The following is a 15,592-nucleotide window of genomic DNA, read 5'->3' on the forward strand; positions in this document are numbered from 1 at the left end:
TCTCTTTTCTCTGCATTGGGAGGTCCTGTATCATGTACATCAAGCTGTCATCTGTCCTTTTGGAATGAGCATTAAAGAGGATATGGAAGCTATTGGGATGAGTGTTAATATCATTACCTGCACCAAACAAAACAGAATTTTTCCATGGCAGGCTTGCAACCTCTCACTTTTTCAATTACAGAAGTCTCACACACAGCCTCAATCTGTCTACCGTCTGTTGTTCAATGTATTTTTTCTACTCTGAATTTTTGCCCATCTATGCTGATGGTTCAAGTTCAGAGATCTCTGTTGGCTGTGCTGCTGTGTTTCCTAACATTACAATCTCCAACCAGATCCCAATCAATTGCAGTAATTATACATCAGAGTTTGCATGCTATTCAGCTTGCACTTGTGCATATAAAAAAAAAAACTCCTTCCAAAAAGTGTATAATTTATAGACTCTTCGAGTTCTTTACAGACTATCTCCTTCCTGGTGTATAATCCACACCCAGTGCTTGGTGAGTGCTCCACCTCTTGTACAAAATAAAGACCCTTAATTTCGATGTGGATAGGAATCCAACACAACCAAACATCAAAATTAAGGAAAATGACATCACCGATGCAGTTGCTAGAGCAGCTCATACTTTTTCGATATATTGTTTGACTGTCCCTTATACTGACTACACCCGGGTTATAAAATCGAAGTTAAATGCCCAATGGCGATGCTCCTGTCTGGAAGCACTGACGAACAAATTACATGAAGCCCAGAATTAAGCAGTATGAGTTTATGAGTGTAGTAAATGTAGGAACAGAAGAGAGGAAGTTATTCTTTCTAGGCTCTGCATAGGTCACAGTCACTTCACATATTCTTATTTACTGAGAGCTGATGGCCCGCAACACCTGTCTTACCCATGTAATTCTACCATGTAATAATCATCATATTCTATTGGAGTGCAAGCGCCTCACATGGGAGAGGAATGATATTTTTACCTATCTGGCCAAGCCCCTATACATTCAGTTAGATGTTATTAAACTCAGACTGATTGTGTGACAATTTTAGATTTTTTGTAAAAAGCATTAATTTATTCAAAGACACCTGATTATGAATTGTTTATATGTAGATATCACATTATAGATACTAAACTCTGTACATACCTTTTTTTTTTTTTACTAATTTATCTCCATGTAACTATTTATTTATCTGTGACAGTCTGTGTACTGATGTAACCTATGAGCTTTGCTGTCCTTGCACCAAAAAACCACAAATCAAGTAATCAATTATTCAAAAAGATTATTTTTAGAGTCAGCCATGGCTAAAACATTATCCTAACCTGAACATGTATTGTTGCATTCATTTGCCAAAAATTTGGGAGACTTATTTTAAGATCAACTACTACATAGCTACAGTACTTCTCTTTTACAATAGTCAAGGACACCAAATTAGGATTGACATCATCATTTGTTACAATTTGAATTTTTCAACATTGTTTCATTGTTGAATGTTAACTGTAATATGTAACGTGCTCCCATTAAATATTAAATCAACCAAAAAATATTAAACCTCATAACACCCTTCTCCTGAAAGCATAGGTAACCAAATCTATCACAATCCCATATATATGGATCACATTATTAAAAAAAAAAAAAAAATGCAACCTTGCAACTACTTATAGACTATATGGAAAAATTGGTGTCCCTTATCCTCTCCCTCAAACTAGGCACAGTCTCTAGACCTCCTTAGTGTTTATCAGGTACCTTGCAGTTGTAAGTAGTACTGTGTCCAAAACATGCAGGACAACAAACATTAGAATATCAATCACTAAGCACAAGCACTGCATTCAGCATCCACTGCCGTCACTTAAGACTCGGTGACCAGGTTTTGGACTCCTGCCACAGGACATGCTGGAAAAAGGCTACCTTACTCGTAGCAAATGGAAATACAAGAAAGCATTCCTGGAAATCTGAGACAGGTTTCCAAAATGTACACGGTTCCTTTAGGCTCATCTTTGCTTCACCCACCACCACTGCATGTGTTTCAGTCTCACTTACTCAGTGAAGTGCCTTCATGTACATAACAATATACATATCAATTTGTATATTGTTCCCTGATGATGACAGTATGACTTTGCTGAAATATTGAAGTAGTGAAATTAAATTCTTCTATTTAATATATATTCTATGTTGTAATATTCATAAACAATACCATTTTGAACAGCCAACATATAAGTTTTACCACCAGCATTACAGAAAGTAATTAGCCAGATAGTGAAAAACATCGACATGAAACTTACAACTACAAAAGTGTCATAACTCTTTTATGACACTTTTGCTGGTAATATAGCTGGTAATAGAAAATTTAGCACGTATTTTAAAGAATAACAGAACTAAAGGTGGCTCCTATGTCCTTCAGATATCCTTCATTCAAGATTTTCACATACACATGAAAAAAAAGGCAGTTGGTTTTTTCATATATGTTGATAAAACTAGGTGTCTTAGAAGGGCAATACATAAGACATTAAAAGAAGAAGAAAAGTTCAGTTGCTAATCCTCACTGAAGTTAGGATTAGCAACCGAACCTTTTTTCTTATTTAGACTTTTTAATAAACCATTAAATTTTGATCACATAATTTTTCCTAATGGGAAATAACATTCTTAAATATCCAACCAACCAGCTCTATTGTTTTAATTAAATTAAAATATGATACATCACAGATGACACATAACTTTGTATAGTCTACATTGATCCAATAATCCATGGATGAAATCTTTAAGACAATATGTCATACTAACAGCAAGCCATCTATATGATATCTGAGTTGCATGTTTCCACACATGAAATGAAAATTTTTGTTCCTTAATATAGTATTTCATAAACTTCCAATACACATGCCTCTTAAAATTTTAGACGCTTGTGTACCCCCCCCCCCCATCTCAGCCAAAGGCAGTTTGGAAGAAGCTATAATAATATTTCATTCAAACATGAATAATTTTAAAGAAGGTGTTTATTTTTTAACATTTGCATTGTAATAAATTAGAAACGTGAAACATTTTCATTATTAAATAGATTTTTAGTTATATGAATCCATACAGTAGAAACAAAAATTATGCCATTCAAATTTTCAATAATTAAAAATATTTTAATAAACAAATGAAATTGTTTCTGATTGGAAGAGGTTCGATTCTATATTTGTCATTTTTAGTTATAGATAGGACTCTACGTCCAAAACACAACTTGGGACACAAACACGATTTAACATGTATAGATGCTTGCATGGGTTGTGAAACAGTTGCTGAGGACTATTTATGCTAGGAATGATTCCGAAATTATTGACTCTGTGTGTTTGAAATTTGAATTTAAACTTTTAATGCAAACAGTTGGGATCATGCTGTCAACAAGATGTGGTCCTAATGGAAGTCAGTTGATATTCCCTAAATATCTTTCACATATCTTTCACATTTCGTGTATTCATAGGAATACACGAAATGGATTTATGCTTCTATGCTAATTTTATTGCATGTATTTCTTATATATGTCATTTAATGCCATTATAACCTCAACATTAGGATGCTGTCCATAAAAATAACAAAAATATTGAGCTAATCAGTTTTTAATTTAAATTTAAATAAAGCTTGAGATGTAAAGATACTATGCAGATGTTACAATCATAGAATCATGTCTAATTTTCCTGTTTATTTGTAACACTCGATAACATTTTTATAGCTTAAATTCTAATTGATATATATTTACCTATTCCAGAAAGCTGGGGGAGACATAAAAAAGAAAGGAAAGCCTGATCCCTATGCATATATCAAGCTTAATAGGCAGTCTTTGAATAAACGGTAGTTTTATATATTTATTGATATATACTTCTTTTGAAGGTTCATTCTTCTTGAATTTGTATACTTAGAAATAGCTGTTTATTAATCTAATAACTAAGTTTTCCCTGTTTTTCAAAGAATTGCAGTTAACAATTTCTCTAGTACCATTTTGGTCTTCAAAGGTAAATATTCTGAAAACTGAATTGTGTAATACATTCCAGAATGTTCAGCACATAGTAACATGCTGCTACACTATTTTGTGGGAAATGAAGCAATTATAGCGTGTGAAGTTCTTACTGTTAATATTACTTGACACAATATATATATATATATATATATATAATGTTCAATAATTTTAATGACTTAAACTATTGAGATAATTAAGAATAAAAGTTTAATACGGACACAACTAGTTTCATTGGTAAGCCAACTTCGTCAGGTGTCAAAGTACAAAGATATATACAAAAAAGACTGACAGAAACATTACACACTAACAACAACAGAGCTATCAAAAAAAAACTACAGTTAAGTTCAAATTGGAGTCTGGGCTTCAGTTCTCATTACATTTATACGTGTGTTTGTGATCTCGCGAGAATGCCAGCACTGAACGGCAGAGCTATGCGAATCTGGCAAATTGTAGCTAAGGTTGTTATTCATGTGGGAAGAATCGAGGGTGATTTCTTGCGACTCCAGGATGTCTTTCAAGTTCATCGTAACATTTATGAATATTAGAAGTTTGATTCCAGTCTATTTGCTGTTGGCGGCCTTCAGAGTTTACAGAGAACAAGATGTGGCTGGCGAGGGCACTGGCTCAGATTCAAATATAAGAGATGTCTCTTTTGTGCTCTTCAAGACAGAGAAAGATTGATTTATCAGTTTGTCCGTAGTAAGGTTTACCACAATTACAAATAATTCTGTATCCTCCTGCGAACTGAAGATGGTGATGTTTTTGGCTGACTAAGATCGCCTTTCGCTCAGATCCGTTCATTCTCTTATCCCATGGTTATATGGCTTCCTAAAATTCAGAAAATAAATACTCCCTTAAGACCCATAGTTGAAGGCATTGACTCGCCCACATACAACTGATCTAAATATCTCGCCCCTTCCTTAAAACATCTCACAGGTAAATCCTCTTCTTACATCAAGAATTCAGCTGACTTTGTTTCCAAGATCAAAAACCTTAAACTGAACAAATCAGACATGATGGTAAGCTTTGACGTAGTTTCACTTTTCACCAATGTACCAACTCAGGAGGTTCTCACTTTTCTCAAGGACAAATTATCAAAGCTCTTCACTTTATTTACCCATTGTGTCGACTGAGGCTACTTCAGATGATTCGAAGACAAGATCTACAAACAAAACACTGGTCTAGCCATGGGTGTCTGCTTTCCCAGGTGCTAGCAAACATATTTCTTGAAGACTTGGAAGAAAAAGCAATTTGTTCAGCCACACTGAAACCTAAAATCTGGCTCCGTTATATTGACAATGTTTTTCTTATATGGGAATACAGCCCAGACAACCTCAAAGTTTTCTTAGATCATCTAAATAACTTTCATCACATCAAATTCACCTCTGAGCTAGAAGTTAACAATTGTCTTTCTTTTTTAGACATAAAGCTAATAACCAGGAGTACTGATAATATTAAAATTTCAATCTTCAGGAAACCAACACATACAGATAGATACCTTCACGCATCCTCTCACCATTACTTTCCACAGAAATATGGCATTATATCTAATCTTGCACATCGGGCCAGATCCTTATTATCAGATGACGAAGAGTTTCAAAATGAACTTAATTTCCTCAAAAAGACCTTTGTCAATAATTGTTTCACTCCAAAAAGTATTAAGAAACTTCTTTTTCACCGTCATCAACAAACTAATGAAGATTCTACTACCCGCAGAGCTTACATCTCCTTTCCTTACATTAGTTCCCTCTCCCCCAAACAAGAACTGGCTAGAATTTTAAAAAGTTTGACATCAAAACATTTTTCTCTGCTTTACCTAAACTCCGATCTATCTTTAGTCAGCCAAAAGAAAAACATCACCATCTTCAGTTCCCAGGAGTATACAGAATTATTTGTACGAACAAACTGATAAATCAATCTTTCTCCGTCTTGAAGAGCACAAAAGAGACATCTCTTATAATAGAATCCGAGCCAGTGCCCTCGCCAGCCACGTCTTGTTCTCTGTAAACTCTGAAGGCCGCCAACAGCAAATAGACTGGAATCAAACTTCTAATATTCACAAATGTTATGATGAACTTGAAAGACGTATCCTGGAGTCAAGAAATGACCCTAGATTCTACCCACATGAATAACAACCTTAGCTGCAATTTGCCAGATTCGCATAGCTCTGCTGTTCAGTGCTGGCATTCTCGTGAAATCACAAGTACGCGTATAAATGTAATGAGAACTGAAGCCCAGACTCCAATTTGAACTTAACTAGTTTTTTTTTAATAGCTCTGTTGTTGTTAGTGTGTAATGTTTCTGTCGGTCTTTTTTGTATATATCTTTGTACTTTAGCACCTGACGGAGTTGGCTTACCAACGAAACTAGTTGTGTCCGTATTAAACTTTTATTCTTAATTATCTCTGTGATTTAAGTCATTAAAATTATTGAACATGTTCATAAACTGAGTCAATCCATACAAATATATATATATATAGATCTTATACAGAACAAGTAGAAACAAATTTGTGTGGGGCATTCGGAAACACTGAGAAAGGAAAAATCTGTTGGCATTTTTCTTATAGAGTTTGAGGTTGTAGTTGTTAGGGAATACCTCATGAGCAGGTTCAGTAAATAAACGGTAGTTTTAATGATGGCCCCTTGTCCTCACTCCTTCCTCCTGTTCCACCAAATGAAAGAACTCTCCAGTGTCAATCCTATAACTACGTCTCAACAGTTTAAAGGCTCAATCATGCCATCTCTCCTATCTACCAAACTGTGCAGTCCACATTCCCTCAGCAGGTTTTGAGCTGAAAGTGTTGTTGGGAAGCTGCTTCTGGGTTTCTAACAATACCAATAGAAAGTAAATGGATGAAAGCCACTTCATTAGAACAGTGTCCATGGAAGTACCTACAGAAAGGACACAGAAGTTAAGAGGGGATCATCTATAAGCAAAATCGTGAATTTTAGGGTGGTTTTGGGTGTCAGCAGTTAGAATTGAAGGAAATACAGGAAGATGGTTTGACATAAAATCAAGGGTAAGACACATCTCTTATTCATCATTTATATGGATCACATTATGAAAGAAAGTGGCATTAGACCTAATGTCAATTGGAGATGTCAAACTTAGCTCTTTGCTTTATGCAGATGATGTTGTACTCTTAAACACATCCGGTGCAAGTCTCCAGGATTCTCTAACTAAATTGAATAACAGCTGTAAAAAAAATTAGTGCCATTAATGCTATCTGATCACTCAGATGGCATTAATGTCTGAATCATATTAAAAATGAACTTGACATTGAAAGAATGAAAAGATGGCATCACCTTTACAGCACATGACATCACTCTTCTACTCTAACATAGGTTACCAAAGCAAATTACCTCCTACTGTACCATAAATAGAGAATATGTTTAGTGTGGGATTTTTGGTAAAAAGCTATCAGAAGAATACTAAATAACTTGCAAAAGTCATCCAGTTCCAACAATATCTCTAAAACTGTATTCAAACACTGTGCTCCAGAACAAACACTTATACTATATCTTCTCCACAATCTTTTCTGCTCAGCATGGCACTTATCTTCAATGTGTAGCATATATCCAACATATTCAAAAAAAAAAAAAAAAACTGACCAATTGCCATCACCTCAATCTTCTCCAAAATAATGAAGAAAGTCATCAACAGTCAACTTTCTCTACTAGCTAGAGAAAATTAATGACCACCAGTGTGGATTCTACTACTCTAGATTGCTTACATAACTGGACACATACCATGGAAATGTCAAGAGAATGTGCTGTTGCTCTTGAGATTATTTCATTACATGTGGCCTGGCCTACACAGTAAATTACCATTCTTGGTTTACCTGCTTTAGGTAGCAAACTTTATCTCTGGATGTTCACTGCTTATGATGGATGGTTCTCTCTTGGAGATTTTCCTCTAACATGAGTGCCTAAGGACTCTGTTCCATCACAGGTCCTCTTTCTCCTATGCATAAATGATCAACACTAATCTTACCCACGGCTACAACAGTACATTTTAATAGCCCTACTCATTCATCAAACCATGCAGTGCTCAGACCACTGAATAGCATACCTTCCCTAACTGTGGTAAACATCTTTCATTACCTAGTGGAGTCTTTAAATGGACTGCTGTCATGTTTGGTTCCCAGAGAACAGGCTCCAGCTTCTATCTCAGACACAGTACAGCAAAGAAATGGTTTTCCACTGGCTGGAAGCAGTCAAGTACGGTGGTATATGATAGGTGGGTGAATGTAGGCAGAACAGTGAGTTGTTCTGTAAATGAGGTATGTTTATGAGTCTCATTGCATATCCTGATTCTTTATTTATCTTTTCCTCCCTACATATAATGAACAATTTTAATGAAACAGTTTCATTAACTGCAGATCACAAAAAAACTTCCATAAAAGCAGTCTCAACAACCATTGTTCACTTCAGCTGCCCAAACTACAACACAGTTCCACAAAGTGGGGGTTGGGGGCATTCATTACAAATGGCTTCCTATGCCAGAGAATGCAAAACCTTGAATCCCTAATATCCAATTTCCTTTGGTTTCAAAATTTCTGTAGCATATCATGCTGAATTCATCTGTCTCTCCAAATTCTGGTAACTGCTCTGATCTCTTGGACTACCCATCTCTAAATCTCAATTTTCTGCACTCAAAAATAGTGTGGCCATCCACCTCAGAGACATCAATGTCCAAAACTCAAACTGGCTCCCCTTCTTAATTTCTGATGATCAATCAGGCAGGGATGCGAAGATATTTTCCACTGGCTATGACCAAACATATTGAGTCTGCCTACCAACCAGATGACTCTCATCATCCTGTCAACACCCTTGATCTTCTTAACAAGCTTCCCTTCCAAATGCAGTGTGGGTGTCCCAAATACAAGTTACTTACATACTCTTGATAACACAAACCACTCCCTTATCCAACAATTCTCAGTCTCGTGTCTTTGGGCATCGAGAGTATCAAATTAAATGATTACTGTGACATTTCCATCCAACTATTGCTTCTCTTCTCCTGATTCAAACATCTGCTTGGACCAAATATTGGAAATGATTCTCACTGGAATGAATAGCTTCATCTCTCATTCTACCCAAAATCTTGATCACCATCTGAGCATTGTTTTTTCAAGTGTGCCAACACAGTCCAAAAAAATTTCTGCACACTACAAGTGGCTCAAGAGCAAAACTTCAGCATTACACCCAGCTCCCAACTGCTGCAAAAAAACATATTCAGATCAGATTCTGAAAGGGAGAAATGCCACAAACTCGCCACCTGTTAAATAGACAGCCTAGCCTTCTAGTTGTTTGCCAAGCAAGGCTTGACTGTGTTCTTGGCACAAACTTTTGCACCTCCATGTTTCCAGTGCTCTTATATCCAGATAGTACTGCATCCACCATCATCAGTCATTTTCTGTCCACTGCTGGATAAAGACTTCCCTGCAAAATCCTCCATTCATTCCTGTCTTGAGCCTTTCTATGCCAGAAATGTCAAGAGCATTGATAGATTTAATCCTTTCCACAGGCAACCTAGGACTCTTGTAAATTCATCCACTCTCTACTAAAACAGTTGTCATATTTCTCACAAGAAAAAGGTTTTATAAGTTCCTGCCATCTCTTTAATCTTATCTTCCAACTGTCCCTTTGGTCTTCCTGTAGCTCTCTTTCCATCGCTAGGATACCATTCTGATATCAATTTTGTCCATTTTTGAGTGTCACTTCTTGCAATATGACTTGCTTGTTAAGATCTTTTAATGGCTGTTATAATCTCTCTCACCCTAGTGTGAGCTCTTTCTAAGTATTGCACTTTCTGTCTAGAATAACTGATTAATGATCTTTCCGTTTTCCTCTGAGTAATCCTTAACTTGTTGGTCAATTTTTGTCCAAGCCCATGTTTCACTTCCATATGTCATGATCAGAAGTATACAACTGTCAGATATTTTTTCTTTTAAGGCAGATTGGGATGTTTCCTTTGAGTGTTTCACGATGTTTTCCCAAGGTTAATCTGTTCCCTCTTTTCTCCCAAGATGAGAATTCATGCATTGGTGACTTTTTTTTTTTTTTTCACATTACTAAGAATTCTTTAGAGCTTTGGGGGAAGGGAGTACATGGAAGCAGATGAGAAAAATCAGTTTTTTTTTTTTAATTTACTTGAGAGACAGAATCTATCTATGGTTGATGTGAAGAAATAATAGTAAGAATATACAATTTGTGTAATCACTGATTAGTATTCACAATTTACAATCCCTGTTATGCTAAAAACTTCTACATTTTTCTTGCAGGAAACCATATAGCAGCTTATATTCAGCACGTTTAAAAAAAATCAAGCTGTTATCCAATTGTTATCACTAATTTAAAAATCATGGAGCAGGCTTTCACAGCTACTTTCATTAGTATTGATTTCACTGCTCTTGACATTTCCAGGTTATTTCATCCTTTCCACAGGCAACCTAGGACTCTTGTAAATTAATCCACTCTCTACTAAAATAGTTGTCATATTTCTCACAAGAAAAAGGTTTTATAAAATAAAACCCTTTCTCCAAACATACTCTGAACTTGTGTGTATGCTCCAAAAATAATTGTTGTAATTTTCTGCTCAAAGCATTATTTCTTGCTTATACCTGAGGACTTGATGATCCTCAGAAGAGGACAACACATTTAATTAAGTGACCTCTCTTACAAAGTTACCCTCATTCATTTTCTTGCTTATACTTTCTTTTCACTTCTATAGGTATTTTAACAGAAAATGTTCTTTTAAACTGGTACATCCCTCCCCCTGCCCCCAAACTCTTAACTTTATAATGGAAACCAACTCAAGCTGATGTTATCATGTTTATATTAATCTGTACACACATCATATATACAGTCATCCCTCGACTTATGTCAGAGTTCCGTTTCATCTGGCAGGACGTAAGTTGATACATTAAATCAACAGAGTTATAGGAGTTAACTGCAATAAGTAGACTGTCCTTTTAATTTTTAAACCATATAAAACAGGAGTATACTCACCCAAATCTTCCTCCACAATCATTACCATTACCTTCACTATCGGAAGGACCAGGCTGTGGCTCTTTTGGTGTAACCTTTGTTTTTTTTTATGAAAATGTCCAATGTGCTTTGTTTATTCTCTCCTTCTTTTCATCATAATTTTTTTTTTTTGTAGCAAGCAAACACATCATGTACTTTCCTTTCTATTAATAAGTAGCATGCAACATTGGGGTTCATGTCTTCAGCTATTTTGAGAACATTGCTAACTGCAAATAACATTTCTGCTGGACCCTTCATTGTGAATTGTTTAACTACCTCTTCTTGTTTCTCTTTTCCCTCTTCCTTTTCTCGTTGTTCCTCACATTCGACCAATTCTTCAGGGGCATTTTTTTCTATGAGTTGAATTATGTCATCATTCACTTCTAGATTCAGATTGTTTGCTAGGCCCACTATTTATTCACTCAATTTACAAAGGTCTTTATTTTTTTCAAAACTTCTAAAATCGTTCACAAACCTTTTTAATGTCTTTTTCCATATGCCACTCATACATTGAGAGATCACTTCATCCCAAGCCACAGCAATATTTTTAACAGCATGATAAATATTGAATGCTTTCCAGAATTGCACAAGAATCTGATAATTTCCTTCAGTGGAAGAAATGGCTTGTGGAAAAGTTCTCCGTAGATATAAACACTGCAAGAACTCCCTGATCCATTAGTTCGATCAATGTAGTGTTCGAAGGTAGAAAAGAAACATGACCTTCATCTTGGGGTGAAAATCACTGATGTAGGTTGGATGATCTGCATTTTTTCCATATTCCATTTCACTCGCATACCAGTTGATTAATGCATCCTCTAACATTTTTCAGTCATCCACGACTTCTTATTGCTCTAATAATGAACTGGAAGCCTAATGTTTTTGAAGGCTCATGGAATTTCACTTTGCCATATCACAAATGGTTTCAGTTTATATCCAGCCACATTACCCCCCCAAGAGCATCGTAATACGGTCTTTAAGAGCTTTGAAACCAGGCATAGATTCTAGCTTTTTGTGGATGAATATCTGCTCGGACATTTTTTTTTTTTCAAAACAAGGTCTCATCCATATTTTATTTGCTGTGGCAAATCATTTCATCCAATTTCTCCACAAACTCCTTGGCAGCCTTCTAATGGGCACTTGCAGATTCACCATACATTTTCAGGTTATGCAGTGCAAAATGCTGCTCGAATCTCATGAACCAACCAGAAGTGTCGTAATCGGGCCCTGCTTCCTTCAACATGTTGAAGAGACTTAGTGCCTTAGCAGTTATGGTCATAGTGCTAAGGGGTATGCACTTTTGATTTAGGTCCTCTATCCATGACACAAGTAGCTTTTTCCATATCACCAATAGGGCCTTGTCATTGCTTCGTCACTATCGTCGATTTAATGGAAGCAATCCTTTCATAACCTCAATGATTTTCTTATTTTTCATAATGGTCGTCCTGTAGAATGAGACCATCCAAAATCATGTGTGATCACACTGAGGGGCTTACCAGCTTCATGTAGCTTTACAACTTCGTTTCAAGATCAATCATTTGCCTCTTTTTGTGTGATTCTTTACTAGGTTTTTTGATTGGGTATTTAGGTGCCATGTTGCACAAAATATTGCGAGATATTTAATGATAAATTTTGCAAACACAATCAACAGAGGAAACGTTGACGCGTTCTGAATGCCGAGGGAGGTTGCTGCCAAATGCACTGTTCCATTGTTGTTAAATAGAAACCTTTTCACTTTACGCTTGCTTGCATCTTGTTCGAAAGTATAGCCGAAAATATTATTTCCTTATGGAATCACGGATGTATCTTCAAGCAGACATAACTCTGACGACTGTGTGTGTGTGTGTATATATATATATATACACACACACACAGTCGTCAGAGTTATATATATATATATATATATATATATATATGGTTAAGTGATCTAAATCATATATTTCAAATAAACAGAAGTGTAATCCTAAATAAATAAAAAAAAAAAAAGCAACATGTATACTCCTGTCAGATCCACAGTAGAAGGAATATTCTTATTAGACAACTGTCTTAAGTCATGTAGGTAGTTCATCTCAGCTTACATCAAGTTTGCATGAAAACTTGATTCAAAAAAAAAAATATATATATATATATATCAGTGGTACTTAAGGGCCAAAGCTGTATAACTGAGAAGAGACCTCCACATAGCCTCTAAAGGAATTTGGAGAACCAATCGGGGCTTCTGACCTATTGTACAATCCTCACCTTCTCATGGTGCACCCTGTTAAGTATCTACCTGGATACTGAACAAACTAGGGTGGGCTGACAATTTGAGATTTAGCCGACCAAATTGTATTCTCATTAGCTTAAACCAAAATAAAAAAAATTATGGTACAACATGACAGAATTTCATGTCGGCTGCGCCCTCCTTTGTTTTCGCCAGGAAACCAGGAAAAAGTCAGCTACTGGAACAAATCCTAAAACCCACCACAACTCAACATCACCAGAGTTCAAAATGGTACTATCAACATAAGAAGCCTGAATGGCAAAGAAATGGAGCTAGCTAAGGAATTGGATAAGTGCCAGATTGACATAATAGGGGTGACTGAAACAAAAAAAAGGCAAAAACTTGTGAGATCTTTCTGAGAAATAAATACAAAATGTTATATTCAGGCAATGACAATCAAGGAAAAGGTAGCCATAGTATTCAACACTAAATACGAGGTTAATCTTGAATGACAGGCAGTCTCAAGTAGAGTGATGTGGACAAATATGAGAATGGGAAACGACAATGAGATTTATTTGTGCCTATGGTTCCACAGAAGGTTCTACTAAGGTAGAAGTGGAGGAATTTTTTGAGGCTTAAGAAAGCAACTGACACATTGAAAAATTGGTCCTTGTTGGGGATCTAAATGGCAGAGTAGTAAATGATTGCCAGGCATACAAAAATATATTGGGAAAATTTGGAGAAAAGAGCAAAGCTAATAATAATGGCAAATACCTGTTGGATTTCTGCTCAGGACATGGAGTGGTTATTACTAACAATTGTTCCAACATAAAAATGTGCACAAATTCGAATGGAGAGAAAAGGCAAGGAATAAGAAAGTCTCATCGACTATGTTATTGTTGATAGTGATGTTTCTCCCTGGTGGTGCAGGACACCGAGTATACAGAGGATTTGTAATTGGAAGTGAGCAGGATAAAATTGAATTTCATATTGAAAAGGCATGTAAGAAAGTTTTAAAGCAAATAAAAGTTGAGCAGCTCTCAGATGTGAACTGTAGAATAAAGATTATTGATGATAAAATGAAAGCGTTTGAGAACAGGAACCAAACCTTGGAAATTCAGTGGCAAGCCCTGAAGAAATCACAGATTGATTCAACCAGAGAGGCATGTGGCGAAGTCGTCTATAAGGATAGAAAAATCAGAACTCCATGGTGGAGGCAGTGAAAGAAAAGAAGAAAGCATATCAAAAGTTCCTTGCAAATAAGTCAGCTTGTGCTCTTAGAGTATACAGAAACATTGGGAGGACTTTGGTAAGAACATAGAAAATAAATATCAAGATATTCTGGAGGTCGTTGACTCAGAAATGGAGGAAAGAGTGCTGTAAAAGGAATTAGAGATGATAAAAGTGAAATGAAATTAGGAGAAAAAGATATCCTTGAAGCAAAGAGTAATTATTTTGAAAAGTTGCTAAATGAAATAAGCAGTGATGACAGCACAGTGGTAAAAAAAATACTGACCAGGTGTGCACTCAGGAATATATATCCATACATATCTTGAAGTAAAAAAGCCATCAACATCCTGAAATGTGGAAGTAGATGATATTCAACCAGAAATGCTGAAGTATGGAGGTATAAAAGTCTTACAGTGGCTGCACTGCATAGTTCAGAAGGACGAATTCCAGTTGATTGGAGTGGCTATCATAGTACCCATATATAAAACTGAATGTGAGAATTACAGAGGTATTTTCCTGGCAAGTTTTATGCAAGTATACTTGAGAAATGGTTGAAAAGAATTGTGGAAGACAAGCTGGATTCAGGCCAAATAGAAGTTGTCAGGATCAGATCTTCACTTTACGACAAATAGTTGAAAAATCATGAGAATATAACAAAGATCTGTATTTCAGTTTTGTCGATCTGGAAAAGGCATATGACAAAGTGCCAAGAGAGAAGCTATTCAATACGCTACAGTTATATGGTGTCAATGGGGCACATTATGTCAAGCAATACTGAGTCTTTATTTGAGTTGTAAGTTAGAATTGAAGTACAGGAAGATGGTTTAATGTTAAATCTGGTGTCAGACAAGGATGTACATTATCTCTTCTGTTATTCATTATCTATATGGATCACATTATGAAGGAAAGTGGTATTAAACCTGATATCAAAATTGGAGATGTTAATGTCAGCTCTTTGCTTATGCAGATGATGTTATACTTCTAAATAAATCCACTACAAGGTTGCAAGATTCCTTGACTAAATTGAATAACTGTTGTAATAGATATGGTATGAAAATAGGCAGAATCATTAAAAATGTCAACTGTATTGTAAATGGAGAATCTGTGGAACAAGTAAAACATTTCAGCTACTTGGGCACGATTTTTAG

At 35.8% G+C, this 15,592-nt stretch overlaps 1 protein-coding gene across 2 annotated transcripts in view; it reads left to right on the forward strand.

The window, feature by feature from the left end:
* LOC150106189 (RRP12-like protein) overlaps positions 1 to 15,592 on the forward strand; it is a 582,235-nt gene that overhangs the window by 564,205 nt on the left and 2,438 nt on the right. For both annotated transcript variants that reach the window (XM_090392222.1, XM_090392221.1), the window contains exon 34: positions 3,737 to 3,819. In XM_090392222.1, coding sequence (XP_090248348.1) covers positions 3,737 to 3,819 — 83 coding nt within the window. The remainder of the gene's footprint in view (positions 1 to 3,736; positions 3,820 to 15,592) is intronic.

The sequence above is a fragment of the Typopeltis vanoorti genome, chromosome 5, assembly GCF_054136105.1.
Source record: "Typopeltis vanoorti isolate ZY-2024b chromosome 5, IOZ_Tvanoo_1.0, whole genome shotgun sequence".
NCBI lineage: Eukaryota > Metazoa > Arthropoda > Arachnida > Uropygi > Thelyphonidae > Typopeltis > Typopeltis vanoorti.